This window comes from Mirounga leonina, unplaced genomic scaffold, assembly GCF_011800145.1.
Source record: "Mirounga leonina isolate KUSES-001 unplaced genomic scaffold, KU_Mleo_1.0 Mir_201, whole genome shotgun sequence".
NCBI lineage: Eukaryota > Metazoa > Chordata > Mammalia > Carnivora > Phocidae > Mirounga > Mirounga leonina.
Genome location: NW_023270504.1, coordinates 4,476,733 through 4,492,418, shown reverse-complemented (window position 1 = coordinate 4,492,418; position 15,686 = coordinate 4,476,733). Strand labels below are relative to the sequence as shown.

Here is a 15,686-nt window from a genome sequence, read left to right as displayed (position 1 = left end):
AGATTCTTCTCAAAGTTTGCTTTTAATAAGTCAAAGTTCAAGATCACAGGACAGGCAGTCAGGAGACCAAGATTCCAGCCCTTGTTTTGCCTCTAATTATCTATGACCTTGGAAAAGCCACTTACTGAAGGCTTTCAGTTTTTGAGTTTTTTTTCATCTGTAGGTTAGGAAGCTGGATTTGATTAGTGCTTCTCAATTTTAAACCGTGCCTCCTTTGACAATCACAGTAAGTTCACATGCTCTTTTACTTGTAATGCAAAATAAATTTAACATCAAGAGTAAAAAAATTATAAAGGAAAAGGTAAAATACTATTTTATTTTCAAACTGATCCTGCTGCTCATTTTACTCCTGCCCATCCTCCACACACACATATTCTGGAAAACTGGACTAGGGGATTTCTAAGGTCTCTCCAAATTTGAAATACAAGTTCTGCATATTAGGCGAAAGAATTATCCTTAAGTATACTTACTGTAATTTAATTTGGAACATCTCACTATTCTGAATGGCCCATACAGTTTTAACAAGGATACAAAAATAAAACAAAATAACGAATATGGAAGTAAAAATTCACATTCAGCCTTTTAGGTGAAGGAGTCCTGCCCAGGAAAAGAATATCAAACTGTAATCAGGGGTGCCTGGGTGGCTCAGTCATTAAGCATCTGCCTTCAGCTCAGGTCATGACCCCAAGACCCTGGGATCAAGCCCCGCATCAGGCTCCCTGCTCCGCAGGAAGCCTGCTTCTCCCTCTCCCATCCCCCTGCTTGTGTTCCCTCTCTCGCTTTCTCTCTGTCAAATAAATAAATAAAATATTTTAAAATTAAAAAAAAAATAATCTGGTGCTCTTCCATTGGTATGTGATAAACACAGGATAAATCAACAGCCACAGGGTTTAACAATGCTATTTAAAGAACCGGCACCTGCTTCCTAAGTCACACTGTTCAAAACAGGAGCTGCCACCATTGCCGAGCAAGTCAGCTTGAGCTCACAGAAATAACGAACTCAAATCTGATTTTTAAGGAGAGGCTATGTAATGCTTGGGGAGGAGAGAAGAATGCTTCAGGTGGAGATGAATGGATATATTATCAGAATAATCTGACTGCAAACCCAAAACTCTGTGGCTGTGAGCAAGTCTCTCAATACCACCTGAACTTGTTTTCCACTTCTGCACAGGGACACTACCATTTACTTGCTCTAGTGATCGCATAGTAACATTAGTATAATTCTATCAGCTAATAGAGGGGAAAGCACTTAATAACTGTCTACACAAATTCTTATCCCAATATTCTTCTGGAATTCAGTTTAGGAAAGATGATGTTTTAAGCTCTTCTTTCCTTCCATTCTCATGATGTTTCTTACATTCGAATTTTGTTCCATTATTTAATATCTGCCACTGTGATTGAATGGCTCTCTCTCTCTACCAAGAAGACCAGACTGTGGGTTCCACAAGGCAGAGCTCATGTCTTATTCAACTTGATATTCCCCAACAATCTAGTCTAGAACATAGCAGATGTGATAAACTAAATTCAGTTTAGTACAAAGGAATATACTATGTATCTTACAACAATATGTAATATTCCCCCCTTCAACTATTTTAGTATGTTCCTTTAATATTTGAAGGTAATTTTTAAAATCTAGCAACATAACAAAATAGCAATTTTAAAGTCATGCCCATTGATCATGTAAATTTCAGTTAATGTTATTACAGTGACATAATAAAACATAAAGAAATCCCACCTCTTTATGATCTTCTACAACTGTCAAGATAGTATCAATAGTATGTAAAATTCCCATAGCCATTACTGTTTTGTCTTCAATTTCTTCATATTCATCACTTTGAAGAACTTTGCCAAATATCTCAGCCTATGAACATAACATACACATATTCAACAATCAGTACTATTATACTTACCCCTCGCTGTTGATATAAGTTAATAAAAAGGCAGGGGCACTCATCTAGATGTCAGCCTTGCTCAAACTTAAGTTACATACTTTGCCGAGTAAATCAATGACAGAAACTGTATGTTTAAAATATGGCCACTTTTTCCTTATCTAATCACTAGAGTGGAATATACATTAGTTATAACAATTAGATGGCTAAAACTTCCGGTTATCATTAAACAAATAAATCCAAAGTCTGGGAAAAAGTGAAATCTACCAATAGTCAAATGAAAAACTTGGTGAAAGGTAGAAGACAAAGTCAAGAAATCACCCAGAATATGAAACAAAAAAGACAGACATGGAAGACAGGAGAAAAAAGGCAGAAAAATTAAAGACTTGGTCCTGACCCAATATTCCATATCAGAACTATAGAACAGGGGGAAGAAATGGTAGGGATAAATTAATCAAATAAGTAATTCAAGAAATTGCCCAAAACTGAAAGTTTCCAGATTCAAAGCTCAGAAAGTGAAAATTTAGAAGGCTCACATCAAAGCACATCATTATGAAATCTCAAAACATTACAGATGAAATGATCCCAATGTTATTAGATTTAAGTACAACTGACCACAGAAATTAACAACTGTCAGAATTACTAGAGCAAACATTTTTATATTAACATTTCAAAGGCTTATAAACTAAACTCCAAATTTTGGAATTTAATTTATTCAGATAAGTCAAGGCTTTTTATTTTTATTATTCAAGGCTGAATTTACTTTCAAACTAACATAAGACTTTGCCCATTCTTACCAAATGTTGGGTCATATCAACAGCAATTGAGGCTACTTCTTGACTATATTCGCATATCATCTTCTGGATAACATTAGTAACATCGTCATTTTCCGTCTCTCTAACAATGTGCAACAGCTCCTGCATGATAGGCCTCACGTGCGGCTTCATATATTCCTTAGCTAATGCAATAAAACAAACAAAATCAGTAAAAACTTAGGCATTCACAAGTGGTGAAAGGAATCAACTTGGTCACAAGGTAAAGTGGCACAGAGTAACAGATTCTTGGCAGATACTTGCTCTATGGTAAATAAGACACAAAGCTGTACCAAAATAATCTTCACCAATATATCCATTTCCTTTTAAGTAATTGGGGTATCAATCCTACACATGGGAAAGAACTGTCCTACCCAAAATGCCAAAAGCTTTCACTGAGAAATTCTAATTATACAAATGCTCTATCATCAGCATGACTTATAGGACATGATTATGTCATCAAGATACAAGTGTAAAAAAAAAATCATGTACATAAAAACCATGCCCAATAGTGATGGGCACGTGCCCGTTCCCCACCACATATCCCTGTACAATATCCACTGAAACACTGTTGAATAGAGGTAAACTAGGTTCATGTTCTTCATAAAACTGAATTTACCTTCAAGGGTTAACCTGAACTTTAAACAATAATCTTCTAAACAAACAAATGATTTATCTGTGTTATCACTCACTAGAAATACCACTTGCTACTTTCACAACTAGTAGAATCATAGAATCCTAGAACTGAAAGGACTCCTGAGGCCATCTAGTCCAAGCCCGTGAATTTAAATATATGGCTATCCAACCCTTGACATATGCTGTGCCTTGCCCAAGTTGACACAGCAACCTAGTAGCACAATCAAAACTAGACACCAGGTCACTGGATTCCCAGTATACCCCAGTGCCCAACGATTACCAACTTATTTCCTACTCTAAAATTTTTCTGGAAACCAGAGAAGGAGAAGAATAAAATTCTATAAAATTCTGAGGGGACAAAGGCTCAGAAATCTAAACCCTGCACCTTAAGACACAGAGAATCATCCTTATTAGGGAAGGAAGTAAAGAAACTATTTGAGAAGACTATGTCAAAAATAAAAATAGAATAAACCTCCTAAAAGGTATTTTTGGCTTTACCTTGTGTCTGGTTAGAAATTAGTGACTGGAGAGCAAGGGCAGCTTCAACTTTGACAGGCATCTCCTTATCTTCAATCAGGCTCTTCTTTGCCAATTCAACTGCATTTCTTAGATTGAGCTCATTATGAAACTTCAAAGAACTGAATGCATGAAGTACCCAACAGGACTATGTTAGAAAAAGAAATTAAGTATGGAACTATTAGGATTATGGCATTCCATAATAAAGTCATGCATAAAGGAACTTCTTACTAAGTAAAATATAGTTAACTCTACCAAGTACTGTTTGTTTTGGGAGGGTAGCATATTAGCCTTGGTTGCTAACTTCTGGATCTCCCATTTTTTTTATTTAAAAAGGCAGTTTTGGGGGCACCTGGGTGGCTCAGTTGTTAGGCGTCTGCTTTCGGCTCGGGTCGTGATCCCAGAGTCCTAGGATCGAGCCCCACATCGGGCTCCCTGCTCAGCAGGAAGCCTGCTTCTCCCTCTCCCATTCCCCCTGCTTGTGTTCCCTCTCTTGCTGTGTCTCTCTCTGGCAAATAAATAAATAAAATCTTTTTAAAAAAAAAAAAAGGCAGTTTTGTAACTTCTAAATTATCTATATGAATTTTTCACAAGGAAAAGAAAATGGAACCAAATTGAAGTGTCTCTGAAAAAAGAAATCCTGTTCAAGCTTAATAAATACTATGATTCATAACTAATTTGTTATTTAGTTATATGTAAGAGCTACTACAAACCATTATTTGACTTTCATTTGCTGGCCTTCACATCAAACAAATGAAACATTATTTTCCCTTACTAGCATCAGGACTTAGCAAGGTTCCTTTTTTTTTTTTTTTGCTCATATAAGGTATGAAGAATTTTTTTTTTTTTTAAGATTTTTTATTTATTTATTTGGCAGAGAGAGACACAGCGATAGAGGGAACCCAAGCAGGGGCAGTGGGAGAGAGAGAAGCAGGCCTCCCGCTGAGCAGGGAGCCCGATGCAGGGCTCGATCCCAGGACCCTGGGATCATGACCTGAGCTGAAGGCAGACGCTTAACGACTGAGCCACCCAGGTGCCCCTGAGCTATGAAGAATTTTAAACCTTCTAGAGGTTACCAAATTTTAAACTATTAGACCACAAAATCATATTATTACTTTAATTCTCTATGTACATACAACACTATTACCGGTAATTTGAATCGCCACAGACTTTTTAGCAAGAGAGTTACAATTCATAGAGCCTGTCAAAAACAAGAGCCTACCTATAAAAATACTTGTACACCCTCTGCACCTCTAATCTGCATGTGCCCAAATACTTCCCCAGTGAACACTGCCTTCTGTTTATAAAATGCTTTTGTGTGTAAGACATTGTTAACATATGTTCTTCATAGCAAGACATTCTTTGTGTTGATGTAGTTATAAAGATAAATACTAGGCTCTTGAATTAATGTTCTATTTTTATTTCTCCATAAAAGATATTGATTTCAGAAGTAATATATACTTAGAACATGAATAAGTTTAAATGGATTATTATTTTCTAAGGCGTATATAGCAACCTAATATACAATTTATACTAATCAAGTTTTTAGCCAAACTAGAATTTCATGCTGTTTTAGACACTGAAAATTAATCAGTTTATGAATTTACATTATATTATTGCTGTAACATTATCCCCCTCCCTGCATGTGTTACAAATGCAGCAAGTAAGGCTAGGGTGAACATTTAAAGCAGCTGGAATTAAAATCTGTAAATCCCTTATTTATTAGTTTGTTTTTTATTAGCTTGGGTGACCATAAGGGACATTCTAATTGACTTCATTTTATCCCAATATATGGTAAAAGGTCAATTTATCCAAAAATATTTAGTTCAATAATTATCTTACCAATGAAAATTTTTTTAAGTTTATTTTTTTTTTAATAATCTCTACACCCAGTTTGGGGCTCAAACTCACAATCCCCATGTGACCCCAACATCAAGTCGCATGCTCTTCTGACTGAGCTAGCCGGGCGCCCCTCAAATGAACACTTTAAGATACATAATGGAAAAAAAAAAAAAAAAGATACATAATGGAAATATGGAAAACTTACTCTAGCTCGAAGATAGCCCAGGTTAGACAACAGTAACGGAAATACATGGTTCTGCAGCAACAACTCCATTTGGTCCTTGAATAAACTCTTCTGTAAGGAAGCAGAAATGAAGTTTCAACTTAGTGATGCCTTGTTCATATATAAAAATCAAAACTAATACAGTATGTTTATTATGACTTATGCTTAATATATTTCTATGTGCAATTTTATGAAATTATTTGACCTACATACTGTATATTTTTAAACAAGACAGAAACAGTACCTTACATATAATTTGATACTGATCGATTTTTGTAGCAATAAATAACACTAGTCATTTTGTACCCTTTTTTCATATGGCAACAGTTTCACACTGAAAAACTGACACAAGTGAAATTTTCTTTTTAATTAAAGAAACAGGTGACAGAAAAAAGGATGTTTACAGTCAACTCAATTATGCAGAAGCAGTCACAGGTTTTAAATTATTCACAACTTTCATATTCTCTCATTTGCCTGTGCTTAAGTAAATTATATTATGAGTAGCCTGACCTTCAATAAAATATCAGCCAGGGAGCCAATCACATGCAGGGCTCCATCTTTCTTCCTTGGGTTAAAGTTCGGGTCTGTTAGGATCTGATAACAAAATGCCATCATTTTGGGCAACACCTAGAGAAACAGAAGAGTCCATTTTAGTCTATGTGAGCTTTCACTGCCTTACTACTACAGTATTAAGTATGATACACAAATTTTCAAAAGTAAAGCCATTTTATTGTGTTTTATCAAGCAATTATAATTAAGAAAACAACCCTTTTCCCTAACTAGGACAGGAAAACATTCAAGTGATAGATTATAATGAATAATATAATTTTTTAAATAGTAGGGGTATAACTAATGTTTCAATTTTGGACTTAAAAAGAATTAACTGTATACCTCTTTTCTTTTCTTTGCAGCAGTATACAAGAGAGTCTGGGCTGCTGTGGTGGGAGAAGCATAATCTTCAAAAATATCTAGGATTTTAAAAGGTTAAACCACATTAGCAAAAATACAATTACTTATTATAGATTTTGAACCCGACTGACCACTATTCCTAAACAAAAAAATAAAACTGCCCATATACGACACTGGTTTACAGATAAAAAGGTGAAGGATATATCATCAGTGCTCCCATGCACAACAATTATTTATCAAACTCTATATGTTGTCCTTTTAAACAATCATATTAAAGAGAACAATATATATTAGGCATATCTGTTTCACTGAGGACAAAAATTTATTTAGTGCTTACTATGTGCCAGGCACTGCTCAAGGCTCTAGGGATACAAAGAACAAACAAAAAGGGTTCTCACAGAAATCACAAGGTGAGAGAAAGAAACAGATTATACACATACACACACATACACACATAATAGGTATGATAGGGTAAGGAGAAAGAAAGTGACATTATATAGAGTGCTACTTTAAATACGGTGTCAGGGAGAGCCTCTTTAATTCTCTGTTGGGGTAACACTTAAGCAGAAATTGAATGAAGGAGGGAGAAAACTCTACATGGAAATCTAAAGAAAGCTCTCCAAACAAAGGAAACCACACGTGTAAAAGCCTTGGGGGACTACTAGGCCAGGGTTTGGCTCTGTCAACAGGTAGATTCAGCAGGTGTTCAATGGGTATTTATTGAATATACACCTATTTAAAACACACCACTGAACATCGTGAAAATTTTCACAAATTTCAGAACAGGCAGATATTTGAAAAGTATCTCATATGTCCATATTTAAATAGAAAAATAAAACCAAATCTAAGTCTTTGCCAAAATATAAAATACAAATGTAATAATACTAATAACTAACACGTAGAGTGCCAGACACTATACTCATGAGATGACCTACTGTGCCCAGAACTTACTCTTTAGCAGGCACTATGCTAAGATTTGACAAGCATCTATATTCTACTCTAAGCAGTTAAAGAAGGTAGTATACATGTATTAACCGACTTAATCCTCCCAACACTATTAATATTGCTGATTTTATAGCTGAAAACAGTGCATCTCAGAGACTAAGTAGCTTGCCCACAGTCACACAATGAGTAAGGGACCAAGACAGAATTGCACCCACACTGTCTTAACATCAAGAGCCTGTGCTCTCGGGCGCCTGGGTGGCTCAGTTGGTTAAGCGACTGCCTTCGGCTCAGGTCATGATCCTGGAGTCCTGGGATCGAGTCCCACATCGGGCTCCCTGCTCGGCAGGGAGTCTGCCTCTCCCTCTGACCCTCCCCCCTCTCATGCTCTCTCTATCTCATTCTCTCTCTCAAATAAATAAATAAAATCTTTAAAAAAAAAAAAAAAGAGCCTGCGCTCTCATAGTTTCTACCAAATCTAAAAACATTATTAATGTCAATGCATTTAGATTAAGAATACTTCATTCATATAAATAATTGTAAATGACAAAAATATAAAAAGAAAACTACATAATTGTGTAACTGTTCTTCCCTATAGTTATCCAAAAGTAAAATATACATATCAAATAGTAGGCACTTATCCTAGTCCACAAAAGAAAATGATTTTTTTCAAAAAAGCACTTCAGTCTTGAATTATCCATATTCTCTTTTAATCAATAAAATGCAAATTCTGTCAATCAACACTCACAACTCTTTATTATTATATTTCTAAAAACTGAGATACTATCCTATTTGACATAAAGAGTAAGTGAAATAATGGTAGCTTTCTGAACACTAAACAAATACTCTGGTCGTTACAAAAAACACACAGGTATTATAGACAAACTAAACACTAAAAGAATACCTTGAAAATAGAAGAAAGACTGGCTAATCATTCCACTCCCAGGAAAACAAAGGCATTAGGAAGGGGAAATAATAAATCATGCATACGTAAAATGATTTTCAAAAGGAAACAGAACGGAGGGATAAGTCAGATGTGTAAATATTGTTTCTCCTTCATTTGCTTCTCCGGTACTTTGTCTCCAAGAGAAGAGGCACTCCCTCGGTTACTGAATCAAATGATACCAAATACAAAGCACTGTAAAAGCAACATAACCCAATCATCTAGCATCTCTACCAGCAGGCTTAACTCAAGTAGCCGGAGACACCTGGCGCAACAAGGGAAAAGCACTGCGTTCTCACTATCTCCAACGTGCGGGGGGGCAGTGCTAGTTTTATCGATTATTTATTCTAACGTTTATGGAAGGCAGACTAGAGCCAAGCACTAGTAGAGGAATGGAGAGGTGGAGAAGGGATGGAGAATGCAAAATAAAGCAAGTAAACAAGATAAAGTCCCTGCCCTCAAAAAGCACTAAGTTGCAGGAGAAAGAGGTACACAAGTAACATTCTGCTATGTGAAGTGCCTGAGTGTTCCAAGAAGCAATTAGTTTAAACCAAGGATAAAAGGGAATGAACTCAAGCGACCTACACAGTTCAGGAACTTCCAGAAAGATATAAGTGAAAAGCTTCCTCCAGAGAACAGGGTCACACAGTGATATTCTCACTCTCTTGTGGAATACTTAGCCACTAAGATTAAGAGGCATACTAAATTGGGATGCTCCCAAAATATGCAGAAATCCAAATAATCTCCCAGACGACGAACAACCCAATCTACAAATGGGTACCCCAAAAGGTAGAGAAAGGGATGGTCCCTCCAGATCAGCATCACAACAGAAAAAGTTGTAGACAGTTCCATGACTGCTTCAGCACCCCTAAGAGGGATGAACAAGACGGCTTTCCAACATCAAAATGCTAAGGTCTTGGGACGCCTGGGTGGCTCAGTCGGTTAAGCGTCTGCCTTCAGCTCAGGTCATGATCCCAGAGTCCTGGGATCGAGTCCCACATCGGGCTCCCTGCTCCGCGGGGAGCCTGCTTCTCCCTCTGCCTCTGCCTCTCTATCTCTCATGAATTAAAAAAAAAAAAAAAAAAAAAAAGTCAAAATGCTAAGGCCTCAAGTCCATTGGCTCAATAGAACATCAAACTCTCATGAGTTTCAGAGTTTATCAGGCAATGCAGAACTTTGGGAACTTAACAAATAAAATCGGCTTAAAAATATAAATTTAGTTATATTACTCTACATATCCAGGAACTGATGAGGAATAAAATCATCTTGATTACCAAATTTCATTCTTATGTACTCATATGGATCTTCTTGCCACAGTTCTTCATCCTCATCTTTATAACACATCACAGAAAAAATCACATCTTCAGAGATATTCTGAGAAAAAACAAAACAAAATAACAAATGGCTATGGGCTATTCAAATTTGGGAAATATTAATAACGTATTTACTGACAGGCTTTATGATGTTAGTTTTCCAGACTGTTATATTAATCTTTGTGGTAAGCTTGCACTGGCTGAGGGGAAAACGGGAAAGGCAAGAGCCTGGGGGAGCAGGGGAGAAAGAGTTAAACTTAAGATTGCTTTTAAACAATAACTGATTAGAAGTATAGTGAAAGAGATGAATGGAAATGCTATTCTTTGAAGCAACAGTGGCGATAATAAAGTTTTACTAACAAATCAATATTAAACACACCTTAATTCTTTAAGAAAGAAAAATAAATATCAAGCCAAGATTATATTTACTATTGTGTTTCTTATTGTAAACATTTTTATATTTCCATTTTGGCCCTAAATGTCAATGTACCAGCAATATTAAAATTTCTTTTCCTCTTCCATTTTCAAAAAAATTTCCTACTCTAGAAATGTAGATTTCAGGTGGGGAAAAAAAGAAATCATATCTAATAGCCTCTATGTACTCTGTTGCTAAAGCTCTACTAAGCCCGTTTGTGCTTTAACAACTACATATGTAAAAACAGGATCATCTCTTCTCACTTATTCCAAATTAAATTCTAGGAGAAAAAATTCAACTGAGGGACTGGACTTTTCTTATTCCTACATTACAGCAATGTAAAAAAATAAGGCGAAAGGCAATAAGAAAAGAAATCCACTCTTAATTTGTAACAACATAGTATATAAAATGAAATCGGTATCTTTATTAGTTGCAAAGAAACTATCACTATTTGATCAAGGGGATTAGACAAATACTATTAAGATGTCCACAGAAACAATACAAAATATATTACATTTATAAGACCAGTAATAAGGTAACACTAAACAAATTCTATCCTGAACACCAAAGGCAAAGTAAAAGAATTTATTTTCCTTTTTAGATATTATCATAGAGATTATAGAATTTAAGAATTCTTAGTTTGAGAGGGGAAAAAATTCAGTTCCTAGCATCTTTGAATTATCCAAAATTATCTATATGCAAATAAGAATTCATTTATTAATGGCCAATAATTTTTCATTCTCATTTGTTCTTTAATTAAACAATGATGCTGAATTCTATCTTTAAGTAAACAACTGATTTAACAGAAAACCTCAAATTTAATCCCCAAAGAGAGATAAAAACCTTGTTAGCTCATACCTACAAAAGAAAATGACCTTGTTTCATTTCCTGCAAAATAATACTACCTTAGTAGAGTCTTGGTGACTCTTTTCAAAATGTTATCACATAAAATACCAATTTGAGCCTAGCAACCTTTAGATAAGAAGGACAGAAAAATATTACCTGACTGAACAGAAAAGAAACTGAGGCTAAATGAGACTCCAAGCAAGACCAAGTGAATCCAGGTCTTACAACTCATTAAACTTGAAGGCCTCACTCTTCTCAAATACTTAAATTCCCAAGCCTGTCATATCAGATATAAGACTGCATGCATTTGAAATTATTCATGGCAATAAAAATATATTAAATATATAATATAGGATTAGTAACCTACTTTGTCTGGAGAACCTAGCTTAACCAGAGAAAAATCTTGGAGAGTCACTCCCCGACACTAACCTGTATGTGTGGCTTCATCTGCTTCCAGGTGACAGAATGAACAATCCCTTGATTAAGATAGTTGAATGCTTGCTGAAGAACACGGGGGGCTACATACTCTTTCTGTCTATATTGGTCTAAAATTTTTAGTAGTACCTACAGGAAAAGAGGGGGAAAAAGTTCAGGAGAACATAAATAATTTTAAGGTTAAGGGGAGGGGCATTTTAGATATGACATAAAACCCACAATCCACAGAGATTAAAAAAAAAAAAAAAACAGATTCTGGGGGAAATCAACATTTTGTGAGAATACTCAAGGACAGGGCCGCCTGGGTGGCTCAGTCGTTAAGCGTCTGCCTTCGGCTCAGGTCATGATCCCAGGGTCCTGGATCGAGTCCCGCATCGGGCTCCCTGCTCAGAGGGGAGCCTGCTTCTCCCTCTCCCTCTGCCTGCCTCTCTGCCTACTTGTGCTATCTCTCTGTCGAATAAATAAATAAAATCTTAAAAAAAAAAAAAAGAAAGAAAACTCTAGGACAGTTTTAATTATTAGATAGGTTCATGTTATATTGAATTCCAGAGTGTCTCACTATAGTTTCCAGCCATTTGTCCCACTTCTAACCTAGGGAACTACTCAGAATAAGTCTACACTCTATTCCATGTAATTGAGCTCTTCAAATAAGTTAAGACTCCTATTAAAAGAAATAATAACAGACTTCACTAAGTGAAAATTGAAAACAACCACAAAGCAAGAGACACCATAAACAGATTGTAATATCTGATAAAGTTGAATTTCAAATTGGAAGAGGAGTGGTAAGTTATCCAAAAAATAGTATCAGGACAACAAATCAGCTCTACGAAAAAAAAGAAGTAAGTCGGCTCCCTAACTCAACTCCATATCAAAATTAATTCTAGATGGGGAGCTATTTCAGCAAGGTCAACAAAAAAATGAAAGCATAGGATGTCTAGAAGAAAATATTAAAGGAGCGCCTGGGTGGCTCAGTCAGTTAAGCGTCTGCCTTCGGCTCAGGTCCTGATCCCAGGGTCCCACATCAGGCTCCCAGCTTGGTGGGGAGCCTGCTTCTCCCTCTGCCCCTCCCCCTGCTTATGCTCTCTCTCTCTCTCAAATAAATAAATAAAATCTTAAAAAAAAAGGGGGGGGGCGTGCCTGGGTGGCTCAGTTAAACGTCTGCCTTTGGCTCAGGTCATGATCCTGGAGTCCCGGGATCGAGTCCCACATTGGGCCTCCTGCTCAGTGGGGAGTATGCTTCTCCCTCTGACCCGCCCCCCTCTCGTGTGCTCTCTCTCTCTCTCTCAAATAAATAAATAAAACCTTTAAAAATAAAAATAAAGAAAATAGAAAATATCGAAGAATTTTATTTTGTAATCTCAGACCACAGAAAGTCTTTGTAAACATAACACAAAACTGAAGTTATTTTTTAAGTCTTATTTTAAAAAAAAAATTATTTATGAGGAAGGAACCATGCCCAAAGCAGCTGCGACTGTCCCAAGGATCCTCCATCAGAGGTAGCACTACAACAAAGTCCAAATCTTCCAATTCCTGGTCCCAGAGCATGTCATTATAGCAAGCTTAAAACTGAACTGCTGAATAAATAAGAGTTCTTTCAAAACATGTACAGAATTTATATACTCAGAATGAATTCAGTTCAAGTTATGTAAAATTCAGGTTCATCAAAGTTGTCAGAAGTCCCACCATCACTTAGATGCCCTTTCTGCGAGGCAAGCTACAGGTGGATGCTATTGCACACGATTCTTCCTAAGCCGGCCGTGGCTTCTATAAGGTGGAGGTGGTGGGAGAGGAAACAACAGTGAAGGGGAGAACACTTTTTCATAAGAAAACAATTTTTAAATACTAGGAATATATACCTGAAGTAACCAAGGTACAAATAGTTTATGACATGAATGAAAGGCCATGAAATCTGAAAGTGTATGTATGTACAACATATATATGTTTAGGTGGCACTGGAAAAACTGGGCTGAGCACACTTCAAGAGGGCATCAACTTCAGGATGCTTGTAACAGCAGTGGAAACAGCAGAAGACAGAGTTGACCCACTTCCTGATTATCCTAGTTTCCATAGAGAATGGCTGAACAGGTCATTTTATTCACTAATTTTCATTAGTTCATTAATAGATCATTATTCTAATTTTCCCTACAGACTGCCTTACGGACCAACAAAATAATCTGTGAGAAAATTACAACCATAGTTTCCTGAATTGTTGCGAGGTACTTTTTTAGAAATGATCATCCATAAAAGGAAGTATTCCATCTATGATGACAGCACTGAAGTATTTAACTTGATATCACTGACAATAAAGAAGACTAATATGCACAGATTTATAAAAATCTAGAAACACCCTCTATATCATTAATGGCTTTTACCGTGTTTGATTAATCTTTGCTTCCTCACTGTGGTTTTGATACAGCCAGTGCTGGAATAGTTATTAAACTTCATTTGTTGAAATATAAAGAAAAATGTGACTTAAATGGCAATACAGGTCAACCAATCTTCACACTCAAATGTCCTTTGTAGGTTTTAAGTATTAATACCAACTTGGATTATTTCCCAAGAACTAATTTTCACTGTACAGAATGGTTCCCAAACTTCCACAAAAATGTGTAAGTTCTCAGCTGAAGGTCTTAACTTCTGAGCGCCAACCCTCTTGAAACAGATCAATTCATTACATAAATCTTCTGATATAAAAGCTTAGAACAAAGAGGTGAGGATCAAAGGAATAGAGAATAAGAAACCCATAAGAGGTCAGAGAGTTAACAGAAGAACCCAATCTAAGCACCGGTCACTGTGACATGAGTATCAACAAGCTTAAAAGGTTTGAGTCTAGGGCGCCTGGGTGGCTCAGTTGGGTTAGGCGACTGCCTTCGGCTCAGGTCATGATTCTGGAGTCCCTGGATCGAGTCCCGCATCGGGCTCCCTGCTTGGCAGGGAGTCTGCTTTGCCCTCTGACCCTATCCCCTCTCATGTGTTCTCTCTCATTCTCGCTCTCTCAAAATAAATAAATAAAATCTTTAAAAAAAATAAAAAAAGGTTTGAGTCTAGCATCTAAGAGTTTGGAAGGACACTTCTTGTGGAAGCTACCCTAGGACATTTGGTTTTAAAACTGATTGCACTGTATTAGATTCCCAGAGCTGCCATTTCATCCCCTATTAATATATAATGTATTAATATGTTCATAATCTACTTTTAAATGGATAGAAAGGACTTAACTTTCTTTTTTTTTTAAGATTTTATTTATTTATTTGAGAGAGAGAGAGTGCAAGAGAGCACACAAGTCGGGGGAGAGGGGCAGAGAGAGAAAGAGAAGCAGACTCCCTGCTGAGCAGGGAGCCCGATAGGGGCTCAATCCGGGGACTCCAGGAGCATGACCTGAGCCAAAGGCAGACGCTTAACTGACTGCAACACCGAGGTGCCCCAACTTAACTACTTTCAATAATAAGCATTTCCATTTAAAAAGCATACATTTATTACCTGCTGAATTCCCACCGCATAGGTTTTCAAAAAGAATTCAGAAAATTCAAAGTATTCTTTTGTGACATTTCCTGGGCTTCCATATCTTAAAATACAAAGAGAAAATGTTTTAAAACAAAGCATGCTCACTAGTTTAAATACAGTCCCTTGCTGAAAGATCTATTTGGGCAGAAAACTAACACTTTCCCCTTTTCCACAAGCCCCAAGATGAAATCATGATGAGCTTGTACTTAGGTTCCGGGCCATACTTAAAATTTCAGACAGAGGCTTCCACCTACTTAACCAAGAGTTTCTAAAGGGCACATATTACAAATAAAAATGTTATATCTGACTTTTTTTTAATAAATGTTTCTATAATTCAATTTGACTAACTTTCCTATGGAGCTGAGTAGCCATGCACCTTCTTGTACAATTCCTACATATTTCCAATGAGCTAAACAATGTCATGTCTCCATTTTTTTCTCACAGAAGAACAGAAAGATCCAGAG

General features: G+C 36.4%; 1 protein-coding gene across 1 annotated transcript in view; it reads right to left on the bottom strand.

Annotated features, from left to right (window-relative positions):
- Nucleotides 1-15,686, bottom strand: part of IPO8 (importin 8) — a 67,686-nt gene that overhangs the window by 28,237 nt on the left and 23,763 nt on the right. Inside the window, exons 8-16 of the mRNA XM_035027978.1 lie at nt 15,199-15,283; nt 11,716-11,850; nt 9,987-10,086; nt 6,810-6,886; nt 6,429-6,545; nt 5,901-5,990; nt 3,836-4,001; nt 2,687-2,847; nt 1,736-1,861 (exon numbers count right to left, since the gene is read on the bottom strand). Coding sequence (XP_034883869.1) covers nt 1,736-1,861; nt 2,687-2,847; nt 3,836-4,001; nt 5,901-5,990; nt 6,429-6,545; nt 6,810-6,886; nt 9,987-10,086; nt 11,716-11,850; nt 15,199-15,283 — 1,057 coding nt within the window. The remainder of the gene's footprint in view (nt 1-1,735; nt 1,862-2,686; nt 2,848-3,835; nt 4,002-5,900; nt 5,991-6,428; nt 6,546-6,809; nt 6,887-9,986; nt 10,087-11,715; nt 11,851-15,198; nt 15,284-15,686) is intronic.